Genomic DNA, 13258 nt, shown 5'->3' on the forward strand with positions numbered 1-13258 from the left:
TATAGAAACTGACATTATGTGTGTTTTAGAACCAGGCTGACACAAATCAGCCTAATGAGGCCATGAAAGGCAGGCCTCTGCTGTCGCTCAGGATGATGCTGTGGACCGCTGGCAAGCCGTCACTGTCAGTCTCAATTATGCAGCTCTGCCCCCCCCAAAAAACATGAAATGGAAGAGCATTTTGTCAATCATTTTTTTAAGAGTTTAGAGAGAGAGATTAAAATAAAGCTTTAGACCAGGAAAGTGTATTTTTGAGTTTATTATCAACTTGAACTGATCTTTAAAGCCATGACGTCTCCTTACTAGAAAAAGGTTTGTCTTTTTGGAATATGCAAACTTGAAATTCTAAAGAAACAGGACAATGCGTCTTTGTTTTCTGGAAACACCAGGTGCTTAAAACATCAATAAACAACCAACAGCTATCCTTAGAGCCGGTTATTAAACACATAAATTACTTAAATTTGAAAGGCGGCCGGCCCGATTCAAAATTAAGTCGTCCCCCATGGCGCCGTCCCATTTAGTGTAACAGCCTTTCTAGCGAAGCCGTACACGTTCATGTGATCGTCGCGATACTTGCAGTGCACCTGAATGGAACGCAGCCTTAATTAGTCACGTAGAACAGCTGCGCTTCCGACTGATGTTTGCTGCTGCGTCGACAAAACCCGAATTACAGGTAAAGTTTATATGTTGAGAACATTTACCTATTTAGACTCACAACGACAAACACCAATAAATATCTATTTTTGAACATCCTGCCATCGCGCATAGTTTACCCCAAAATGTTTTTTTTTTTTCCACCAATAAAGGAAAATAGCTAGAAAGTACGAATGACCTCCAGTAAACTTTATTAAGCAGTCTTGTATAGCTGTAGAATGACTTGTGTGTTTTATTTATTTATTTATTTTATCTCATAGCAGCAGTCATATTCAGCCTCAGCGGACCGTAAACGCACCTGGCTGGCTGATAGCGCGCAGCAGCGCCTGGGACGACACAGTCAATCTGCGGCTCCGTGACCGCGGCAGCGGCAGCAGCAGCAGCAGCGCAGGCGTGCTGATGGAACCGCAGGCGGCAGGGGGCGGCATCATGGCTGCACAGACGCGCACCCAGAGCGACAGAAACGCACCAAAACGTGCACATACCGCAGGTCAGTCCGCTGCGTTAACCGACTGGCACCGACATTACAGCGCAAGTGGAAGTCCGGAAAACGATTTTATCTAACGGGGTGCTTCTTTTCTGTCTCTTGTTGTTTTCACTGGGTTGATTATTCTGTTTTTTCTGTTTTGGACGCTTCAGAGCATTGACTGAGTTTCTTGCTGGGGTGAACATCAGAAGCTGTCCGATTTGCCTGGAAATGTCAAGCGAGGCTGCGGTGACGATGCCGGTCGAGGTGTCTCTCTCGGACCGACAACCCGCTTCGGGTCATCGGCAGCACGCCGCTGCAGCCTCTGCTGGAGCCGCCGCCGAGACGACGGTGACGTGCGGCTCAGGTTCAGTGGTCCTCCCGGTTGGGATTATGAATCCATCGGTTCCAATACGGAATATCAAAACGAAATTCGCAGTTCTTACCGGCCTGATCCAGGTGGGACAAGTTGGCAACCGGGATATTGTAGAGACGGTGCTGAATTTGGTAAGTTTGCCTTTTAAGACACCCAGAATGTCACCCAGAATGTCATGAGAAACATGACACTCTAATCTGCAAATGAACAATTTGCACCAGTTTAAGACCATGTGTCTGAATGAACTTCATTAAAGTTCCAACCTGCAGTCCTTACAGTTCATTCATCCTGGGTTAGAAATGTAATGCACGGTTAAGCTCTGTGTTCTGCATAATATGCTGGAGCAGAGTGGCAGCAGTGGCATCCTGAATGTAAGAATGAGAAAGGCAACAGGACCTAAACCTAGGAGAGTTTTCATCAGGCTGCATCTACATTTGCAGCACTAATTGGATAGTTTAAAATGTGGTTAGTATTTTTTTATAACCTGTTTTGGGATGGTCTTCAGGCGCAGTTAATTGAAATGTGAGACTCTCAATGGTTGTGGGGCTGCTGCACTGTAAGTGATCACAGAGAGCAAGCAAATAACTTTACTTCCACCATCTGCAGGGGCAACTACAGCCAGAGGCTGCCCTCTCTTGTCCTTTTAAGCACACTAGAGATTAATTACGACCTCTTCTGGCAAAACAGAAATCCACTTCGTGGAACTGGACAAATTGTAGCCTTTGGCGTGACAGGACTGGAGTAGTGCTCACTCTCTTACACTTTGCAGGTTCAAGTGATTAATGATTAAAACACTGTCATTTGTGCTTAATGGGATCAATGTTGACTGTCAAATAGAATATTTATGTGTGAATTCCAGACAATGACCTTGTCTTAGTCATTTTTGTCCCCATTTGAATTTGTTGCAGAGCATCATTGTCACATCTGTCTCGGCTCCTCCTCATTTCTTCACCTCTATTACTGCTTATTTCACATTCATGAATGGCAGCTTCAATTAACACTGTGCCTCCTTCTATTTTCCTCTCAGTTCGTTTGTGAAGTGTAAGTCTCTGGCAAAAGGGAATTTCTGTACAGGAGATGGTAAAAACGTTAAAACGGCATCACATCTGCGTAACGGAGTAAAAGTGGGAGTAAAGTTGTCAACCAACATCCTTGCTGCCTGTAAAATTCCGCCTTTTTAATGTATGCCAATGTAGATTACTTCTGAAATATGAGGGGAATCTAAGATCTTCAAGGTTGCTTTAAGCAGTTCTCAAGGGGCCTAATTTGTGCATTAATAATTTTCTCACCCCACCCACAATTCCTGGTTGAGATGTATTGCATGCCGTAGAGCTCTTATTGAACTGCCAAATGGGAACATTTTTATAATGACATGGGTCCAATATGACTGCTACCATAGTGGAGATGTACAAAACTAAGGCTATTACAGAAGGAAGCGCACATATCCTTAAGTAAATATCAATTGGGAATTTACAGATAATTTTAATGAATTAATGCCGTCAGGTTTGGTGTGCAGCTCTGATATGGAGTTAAACCGCACTCCCCCACCGCCCTGAGTAATTAGGGTTGGTGTGGAGGGACGCGGCAGTATTTACACCCGGGTGCTGGTCAGAACAGGGTAATCGGAAGACTCGATATGTAGGCTTTCTTTGTTTTCACTTGTAGATACGCAGGGAATTCCATGAATTTGTATTTTGGTCACAAAATAACGGTAAATCTATTAAATTTGAAAGCTGGACTCCCCTCAGTACTCTGGTTTCAACAGATCTAAACCATGTTGAGCCAAGACTGTCGTTAGTCTTTATTGGTAATACATTTTATTTTGAAGCAGCTCAGGAGAGAACAATATAATCAGCAAACTATTCCCTCCCAGAGGTTTTAACTGAAATGTAATATTAACTCCAACAGCAAGGATTATTAATCGCACAATCGTATTTGGCAGGAACAATATTGTCAGCATGTGAGTGGAATTTTCAACTGCAGGGGCTGTAACGAGTCTTTAAATGATGTTTTCCCCTTTTATTGCTTTTATATGTGCAGTCTGAATTATTTAGCTTTAATCACTGCAGAACTCTGATGTTGGACAGATTAAAAAGATTCATACGATTTCACTGATGACCACTAGGACGGACTACAAACCTCACAGCCCTGATTGCAAAAACACTTATACATACAACATAAATGAAGGAATTGAATTTTTTTTATTTTTGTATATTTACCATCTTCACACAGTTTGTAGATGCACTGCTCCTGTGCAGACATAGTAGCCCAGATCAGAACATAACTGTATAAGAAATATCCATCTGTCAGCCAAGCTGTAGAGTGAGTAACACTCTGATCATTACCTCCCCCACGCTTGAATGACTCATTATAGTCAAGTGATACTTTATTTATACCAATCAAGAACCTGGTGGTATTAAAATATTGAGCATTACTCAAGTGTTTTCAGATTTTATACTCTGTTTTTGCTCATAGTCGAGACTCTGAAAGACGTCAAAACCATTATAAGTAAAGATGTCCATGTATCCCATATGATGAAGCGCTACAATACTGTAGGACATCATATTTTATGTCAAAAAGTACACTGGGGCACGTATATGGAGTGCTTCTCATTATTTTTTTATATAGAGCACCTTTACATATTATAAGTTTACCAAATACTGATCAAATGCTGTCAAATTAATTACTTTCATCAGCCTGAGTTGATGCATGCATGCATGCATTGCATTTCACTCTATACTGCCTGTTAAAAACAACTTCATTCATGTTGAATTATGATTAGTAATCCATGCTGTTTTTTAATTATAATAGCTTTTAAAAGCCATTTCTGCTCACCAAAACAAACTTATTTGATTAGCTATGTTATTGTTGACAATTAAAAGAATGTAGGAATTGGTGCTTCCTTTAAGAAGCTAGTACATGTGTTGATTTATTTTATTATTTTGAGATCATTTGGTTCTTATAATGTAGCAGAAATTAAATTCCAGTTCTGCTGTGTGGCGTAATATAAAAGCTAGATAAGATATTTATAGTTGGCTTCCTTTTTTATATTCCAAGGAGTTTCCTCCCATCTACCGTTGTCATCTCTGCTATTAAAGAACAATTAATATATCTGTAAGTGCCGTATGAGTTAGAGCGGAGGGTTGTGATTGGTGCGAGCGCTGGGCTGCAGCTCATAGTTGGCCTTCACAGTGAACATTTTGGCTGCTGTTGGATCAATTGTACACTTTGATTTATCTGCAATCGATGTCACAGCTGGAGTCTGGGGCGGTTTGGCGAATGCCAAATTCTATTATTTTAAAACACATTAGTTTTGCACTCTTGAAACAATCTAAATCTTTCTTTTGGCCTTTGTCCTGTCCAGCTTCATAATGCCAATAATATTAGTCTTCTATAAAATTGAGTTACAGCGAGTGAAAGGCGCTGAAAATATTACGCTGCCATTTTGTTGCAATTGGTATAACAGTCGAAGAGCAGTTGTAAAACAGCTTGTGACCCTCAAACTCATCTTTGTTTTCTATTTCATTTTTCAGCTTGTTTTACTTTTTGTTGTCAGTCACTTTATGAACAGGATTCAAACTGACAGCAATGAAATTTTAGCTGCTAGCCCCTGTAGTTCAGACTAGAGGAACACGGCTGTTGTATCCTGTGAATGAAAACATGAATCCTTGGTTTGACAAGAGTGGGACGTGTTGGTTGTAGTAAGCACCGATGTCTTCCTTCCACTGCTCAGAGCCTGAGATGGTGGGTGTGTGTGGGCAGGGGCGCTAACGTCGGAGGTGCTTCTGTGAAACAAGATGTTATTCTGAATAAATGCTTGTTACTTAATTGCTCAACTTTGTCAAAATCAGATTTCCCATGGAATGCAAAAACCATGTGTTTTATTTTTATTTATTTCCACGTTGGCCTTACTCTGCTGTGGATCAGCTCCTCTTTATTGGCTCAGTTATCCCAAAGTGGTTCTGATGGGATGTTATTTGGCGGTTGCCTGAACTGTGTCAGGATGCATTTGGTGATGGATCTCCCAGCTCTGTGGGACTCTTTGCCAGGAGAATATCTGCCATCTGCTTTTAGCAAATATGGAGCGACACCGTATTTTAGGGGACGCCTTGATATAATTATGTTGCTGTGCTGAAGTATGATGAGAAAAGAGTGTGACAGTGTCTCACTTAAGTCATCTGTGTGTGCGACAACCAGACCTTGAGCTCAGCAGTTTCACGGTGTCACAGCTTCCTCAGAAAATATTTTTATGACCGAGCCTCAACATTAGACCGTGTTAAACTGATGATTTGTCCTGAGTTATCCAAGATTTACGGCCCTTTTTTATTACTAAATCCACTCAATTTCATTTTCATCGGCCATGTTTTCTGAGCATGTAACTGGGATGCCTCTAAAAGGACGCAGAGCCACCAACGAACAAGTGCACCACCATCGTGGGCAGCAATGTGTTATTCTCCCAGGTGGAACTGGTTTTGGCAACCACTCCAAATCCAGTGGTCGTTAACACATCTGCCCTTTGGGGACGAGGCCCAGCATGTCCGTACTCATTTCTATGGAGATGAGCTGCATCTCTGACCACACATGTAAAGTCGCATCACTTGCTGCTGCAAAAAGCTTTCAGTCAGCTGGTGCGAAGGCGTAGTTTCAAATAAAATGTGATGGCTGTTTTTATCACAATGTGGAAAAAGTCCTGCTTGAATATGCAAATAATCGTTTAATTGTTATATTTCTAGAAGGTGGGAGACATGCTGTGCTATTTTAGTGCGACACTGTGCCATTAAAATGCGTTAAATATTAGAGGTGTGTAAAAAGGACGGTATTAACACAGAGCCAATTCATCGAGAATCAGTGGTGTAGGTGATTTCTGCTGCTGCAGGACTGCTCCAGTCAAGAGTTTCTCAGTGGGTGGATGAAAATGAATAGTCGTATAAATAACACCTGTGGTGGCTCCTTTAGTACAGTAGCTTGGCTTTATTGGAAAACTGCATTATGTGTTTCCGGGCCAGTCCTATGTTCTGTCATTTGCAGTAGAGGTTTGGGATCTATAAATCATCCCAGTTCAGGTTTATACACATTATGGATCCCAAAAAATATTAATTGGATTTCTGATCCCACTGAAGCAGTGCACTATGTCTCTGATGCATTTCGCTGGGTTTTAATGGTGCGTGGAACAGGGGTTTCTATGCTGCAAAAATCCTCGTCTGGCTAAATTAATACTTGCCCTGTAAATAAAAACGCTAGTGCAAAGAGTAGATATCGTAAAAGATATTGAAAGGGTAAATTTTCCCTATTCGTATAGTGTGTCCACATACTGTGCTTCTACATTATTATATTTCCTTTAAGCAATAACTCTGATGTCCAGCCCCAATTTCTATCATCAATGTCAGGGTACAACCAACCATATTGTCAATAACATGGTCATTTTAAAGGAAGTAGCTGATTTTATTATCCCCTCATGATCTACTAGTAAGTGAAATATGATCTGTGAATATGCAAAAAACTGTCATTTTTAAAGGGAAGCTTCTCATTCCATGTTGTTGTTTAGTCTTCATTGTGCTGCTGCAGCTTTGTTCCCTGCAGTGTTCCACTGTACAGCTGAGACCAGGGTGCTGTGTTCATCCTGCTCTCCAGGTTCTTTACAAAACCACAGAGGCCTCGTTATTGATAAAGGCTAGTGTAATCAATCACCTAGAGGTGTATATATTGCTCCATTACGGCTTGGATGTTTCCATTACCTTTGGAAGCACAAAGAACTTGCACACCTATTTTCATGTGTGCAAAGTGGAGGGGAAATAACAAGGGGCTTAGTGAGAGTTAGGGTTTTGGATTACAATTAATACTAAGGGATCAGCCTAATGAAGGAAGACGGCATCCATTTTTATGGTTCATTATGTTCCGTGCCATACTTTAATTGGATCTTTTTTATAATTAGACACTTGGACATACTTGGCTGCCAGTCTGTTTTTCACTCTTGTTCTACATTAGCTTTAAAAAATGAATATTATTCACCATTTGTCTTGGATATTTATTTTGGTTATTGTTTAATGATACACCAGTGTCTGATATCTGATTTAAGTGCCACTTTTGATTTAGGACCACTTCTGTGCCAATAGCACAAGCCAATGAAGTGGTTGAATAAAATAAAACATCTGCTTTAATGCTGATTGATTTTTAAGTTGCTCTTTGTTTCCTTTGAAAACAGAAAAGATGACACCACAGATCTAACAGATTGGTTCATTTATTTGTGCATTAAAGCCAAACTGGCAACTGTGCAGAGATATTGTGAAGTGATTATGTGGAGACTTTGTTGCTTTTACCTGTCGCAGACTACTTTTCCGATCTGTTTTGTGCTGTTGGAGGAGGAATAATGCCTCCGCATGTGGTTTGCCTCTGGTCACGTTTTAGGCAAAGGATAAATCCGAAATGCGCATTTCTGGCTAATACCATTAGTTGTGACTTGGACTGCTTTGAAAGGAACATCTGGCTGAAAAGTCTCAAACAGTGAAGGATTACTGCACTGGCATTTGGTTGAAGATGATTCAGCATGGAATTAGATGGCCTATATGGAACACTGCCTGGGCCAGTGTGACAGTCTTATTCCTCTTGCTAATATGAATACAGGGTGTTAGGAGTGCTAAGTGGAGGCTGCTGAATCCCAGCATCAGGCTGCTGAGAGATAATTCTTTTTCTGATTAATGTTTAACTACTTTATCTCCCCGGATTTGCACAGAACGCCCCTCTGACACTGCTCATATTTGCTATTACTATAAATTGTGTTCACCGTATTTGAGTTTGCTTCAAATCTGTTTCTCTCTCCATTCCAGTTATCACTTATGTAGGCCAGAGGAATGGCAGTGTGTCTGGCATGTGCATGCTGGGATCTAATTTTGGTGATCAGAAGTCCATTTAAAAAAAAATTGCATAACGTGTTTCAGGATATACAGTATGTTGGGCGTGTCGGATTTATGTCATCAGTTTTGTTTCAAATAAACACTGCAGAGTTAGGAGGAAGGATGGGCAGGTTTGTCTACATCTTCACTATAGAATACAGAAAAATGGCCAAAAAACCTGCTCCTTCTCATTAGGTTTGCTAAATAAAGGCATTAACACTTCTTACATTTGTCCAAGTCTTTCTTTATATGTAACAATAGAAGCCTCCTCTGGAAACGGCCCTGCAGCTGTCAGCGTTGGTATTTCCAATCATCTGTGCCGCTGTGTCCTGCACACACACTTGTGCGTGCATCTGTCCTAAAATTCTCCCTAAAGGAGTGTTTGGGCTTCCAGAATAAATTGGGTTCTTTTTTCCCATATCATCTATGTCTCTCACACTGTCTGAGGAAATATCTTTGCCACTGAGTTTCATGCAACAAAACTGTAATATTTATATTTTTCCTTTCGGTAAACAGTCTTTTTTTCCTCTGGTTAGCAGTTAGCCGCTGCACTATCACTTTTTATCTGCCTACTTTTTTTTTTTTTACTAAGGTTTTAAAAACAAAATTTAAAATAGTGAAAAATTTGTCTTGCCCCAAAAAGCAATCTTTACTGTGAATTCATATCTTACATTAAATCTTTAATTCCAAACTTGTTAAAACTGAACCCTCCTGCCAGACAAACTTGTTCATGCTAATAGTCAGGTGTCTCTTATTCATTATAATTGCATGCGTTATTTTTGGTTGAATCTTTGCTCGTAGATTTCCTTGAGATCTGTGCAATTAAACTAAACTTGTCCTCCTGACAGACTTGTTTGTTTAGCTGAGAAGTCCAGTTTCCTCATGTTTTGTCCTGATTGAGCAATTCGCCCCTTCATCACTATTGATGCTTTTAATGATCATTGTCCCGTTGGAACGGAACGCACAACTCCAGGGTCGCCAGTGTCATTCAAAAATGGCTGAATCCAAATCATTTAGAAATATACTATCTATGTCCTTAAGGCTGCATGATAAAAATGTAAAGACTCCAACATTTAGTGCACTTTGTTTGAAATGAAATAACAACACAGCAGCCAGCATTTGTGAATATTGAAGCTGCTGTTTTAGGTGTGTAGTCACTGTCTCCGAGAGCTGCCATTTACATTAATGAGAGGGAATCATTTTTAGTTGCTGCAGTCGGGCCTGACTCAGGTTTTGACCAGCGTTCTGCTCTGGCGCTGATTTAGAAGATTGAGTGTGTGACCTCCGTCTTTATGTGGTACCGTAAAAATGAACGAAAAATTGAGTAAGCTAAAGAGAAAATGTGCTCTACAGTCTTCATTAGCCAATCATTATCCTCAGGAATCCACCTATACATAGCCAAATGCTCATTATGGAACTTAGATATAATTCATGGTTATTTTAAAGCTATGACATTAAGCACAAAAAAATCCAATTACTTCTAATTATCTGGAGTGAAAAATGTCCACATGTCAAAGTGAAAGCTGATATAATGAAACTTTTCCTCTTAACGCTCACTTCAACTTTAAATTGGCACTTTGTCTCTATGACAGCTTCACATTGACACGTTATCGGAGGGACGCATTTGTCTTCCTCAGTAATTCAACCTTGATCACAGGTCATGTGCTGCTTCTAGGTCCCCGTCACTGATGTTGAGAATAGATTTCCTGCTTGTTTTTGCAGTCAGCCCGCTGACTACCATCACATCTCATTGTCAAGTCTCAACCACGCGTCACACTACAAGTCGCTGTGTGTCTGTTTTCTTTGACTTTGGAGATGGCAGGCATTCTAAATGTAGGATTAATTAGTGTAAAAACATTTAGTTACACCAGTTGCATATTTACCTAAATGTTTTTGTGGCTGATATGGTCCAGCTTGAGTTTTAAATGGCATAATTAACATTCTTTCTCAGTGTGCAATTATAAAAGCACTCAAGACTTGATTTCCTCTTCATTTCCTGAGGTAATTATGTACTTTTTGGCTACAGAAGAGGTGTAGCGCTTCTTGTTTAAATGCGCACGGTCCAATTTCTGTCACTTGTTTCCAGTCTTGGATGAGTGTATTTCTGCAGATTCTGCATAGTTGTATTGTGGAAACAGTCAAGGGAAATAAGATGCATTGTTATCAGTTGCAGGGAACAGGGTTAAGTGCAACAGCTTGTGATATTGAGCAGATGGAAGCTGACAAGTTGTGTTTATGCAAGTAATTACACAGCACATAAAATGAGACTCTAATAAAGGCCTCAGTGATTGAGATAATATATGAATAATATTCTTGCATGCACCCTACAAAAGATAGGTTCATCATTTCTGATCTGTTTTGTGTCAGTTCAACTGCAGCCTGTTTCTCCTTTCTTTTCTAATTATTTTACACTCTGTCCGAAGTATGTCGTTCAATGTTTAATGAAGACATAGTCAATATTGTTTTTACATGCACTTGATTTTCCTAAATTTGTTTTCCATGTTAAATCTCTCCTTTTCTGCCCACTTACTGTGGAGGTCCTATTAAGGGCTGTTGTTGAATGTAACTGTAAACCAATCATATGTACAAGATTATGAATCATTATAGTCTTTTATCTTTACATACATTTTGTCTTTCCATAGCTTCAACAGATGCTTTATAAATAAAGTTGAATTCAATTGTTTTTTCTTCAGTCCTTTTTCTTGGTTGATATTTTACGTTTTAAATGATAATTTGATGCTGATAAAATCCTGATCCTTATTTCCTTTGGTCTTTAGTTTTTATAGTGTCACTGTTTTTGTAACTTCTCTTTGTAGTACAGTTAATTTTACATTCAGCTCAACCACCCTAGCCTTTTTTTAAAAAAAAAGTGTTTTATTTCAAGTTATCGTTTCTAGTTACTACTATCTTTAAAAGACTTCTTTCCTTTGGTGTGATCTGTTCTTATTCATCAGTTTTAAATTATATACTGCAGTGAAAAAATGCATGTAATCTGAGATATGTCCCGCAGCTTCAGTAAAATGTATTTGATCAGTTGGGAATGTCCACCATTTTATTGAATCTTGGGAAAGCTCTGATACCGGGAGAACTACCCTGGGACTTAATTTGAACAGAAGTTCCAATGATGGAAAAGGACAAAGTTCCTTCAAAGTTCATTGCTGAAAGTTTTCTTTGACAAGCAGCAAAGTATTAATAAATCTTTTAAATACAATAGCTATCAAAGTATTTAGATGTCGGTTGAACATTGGATGTTAGTTATAGCTCATGTCCACGTGGCAGCAGCTTCTCACACACCTCCACAGCCTTTTGAAGTTCCCTTACAGCTTTTCTCCCTATAAGTGAGGTGTCAGTCTTGTGTTGAATATGAAGGGTTCATTCTCAGCAACCATGGCAGTCTTAACGAGCCCAAAGAGTAATTGTTCTACAGTGTTCTGAATAAGAGTGAATAATGTGAGTAACATCCAGTGTCCTGCACTAAAGCTTGTGTCAGCTGAAGTCTTAATGTGTTAATGTTAAGGTTTTATTTATTTATTTATATATATATATATATATATATATATATATATATATATATAAAAACGGCGTGGATGTTTGGCTTCAGTCGATATATATATATATATTTTTTTTTTTATATATATTTAAAAACGGCGTGGATGTTTGGCTTCAGTCGATCACATCTGTTGAATGGCTGAACTGTTTCCATCATTTGTAATCAGGATGTGCAGCCCGCCTACAGCGAATCTCCTGATATGACTTGTTGTTAGTGTTGCGATGGTACCGTAAGTGTTGTTGTCAGATAGAGGAAATGGGGATTTGCTGCAGTAAACACTGTGGACTCTCCTTCCTGACTTGTGTGACCTGCATACTGATCAATGTTGGGATCTAAGTCCTGTATGAGAAGTGACACTTCTTCCTCTTCCATGATCTGGAAGGAAACAGAATGAGGAGCCCCCCACCTGCCATCTCCCCTCCTCATTTATCTCGGTTGTGGGTTCCATTTATTTGAGTCTCCTACTTGTTTGTGGTATTGTAGCATCCTGGGCAGAGCTTTATGTTGGGGTAAGCAGGGTTAATAACGGCTGTCAACGGTTAATCTCTGGGGATTTCTGACCAGTTTATCTGCATCCCTGAGTTTTGAGAAGATGCTTGTGTTTGACTGCATCAGCACAGGTCAATAGCAGAATACTGCAGTGCAGAGTAATGTCAAGGTGACAGTGAGTCTATAGGACCTTTTATCCAAGCTTTTCCTTCTCTTTTCTATTAATAGGATGTTGTATTCCGTGATGGAAGTTAATTGTTTGCGTTTGGCTTATTTGATATCTGTGCTTGTCCGTGTCTTCTGGAGATTGGACAGTTCACAGTCTCTGTGCAGTCCCAGGATTGCCTCTCAGATTTGATAATGCCTCTTCTGTGCCTCTTAGTATAATTCTTTCAGTTTTTGGGATAAATGTGTTCACACAGCACACACACACACACTGAACACACTCATTTATTTCTTGCAAGATTGCCTTTTAATTTCCTCCCTCTTCCCTTTTGGAGAGATGAGCATTTCTGTTGTTTGACTCTTCCAGGCTTTTCAAGGGATTAGAGGAAGGGCCACATGATACAGCCCAACAGAATAGTAAACAGGCCAGTGTTGCCACACAGTCAGCTGTGAATGTGTGATAGGGAAATCATTGTGGCTTGAACATTTTTGTTTATAATGATTATATGCGAGGGACTTTTTTTTTTTTCCTCCTCCATTTGTGGATGGAGCCGGAAAGGCAGAATCAAACAGCAAAAACAAACAGTCGGGTGGGCTGCTTTGCTGCATCTGTTCTTTGTCACTCACATGCAGGGTAGCACATCCAGGGTGGAGGGTAATTCAGAGCA

At 39.9% G+C, this 13258-nt stretch overlaps 1 protein-coding gene across 6 annotated transcripts in view; it reads left to right on the top strand.

Annotated features, from left to right (window-relative positions):
• The first annotated feature begins 548 nt into the window (after window positions 1-548).
• The window catches only part of nbeab (neurobeachin b), a 116871-nt gene continuing 104161 nt past the window's right edge, over window positions 549-13258 (top strand). For 3 of the 6 annotated variants that reach the window (XM_011608593.2, XM_029844292.1, XM_029844293.1), the window contains exons 1-3: window positions 549-673; window positions 915-1144; window positions 1294-1627. In XM_011608593.2, coding sequence (XP_011606895.2) covers window positions 1352-1627 — 276 coding nt within the window. In that variant the 5' untranslated portion in view covers window positions 549-673; window positions 915-1144; window positions 1294-1351. Of the gene's footprint in view, window positions 674-716; window positions 822-914; window positions 1145-1293; window positions 1628-13258 lie in introns of those variants that run through there. The other 3 variants (XM_029844290.1, XM_029844289.1, XM_029844291.1) reach the window with 3 other exon arrangements.

The sequence above is a fragment of the Takifugu rubripes genome, chromosome 11 (genome assembly GCF_901000725.2).
Source record: "Takifugu rubripes chromosome 11, fTakRub1.2, whole genome shotgun sequence".
NCBI lineage: Eukaryota > Metazoa > Chordata > Actinopteri > Tetraodontiformes > Tetraodontidae > Takifugu > Takifugu rubripes.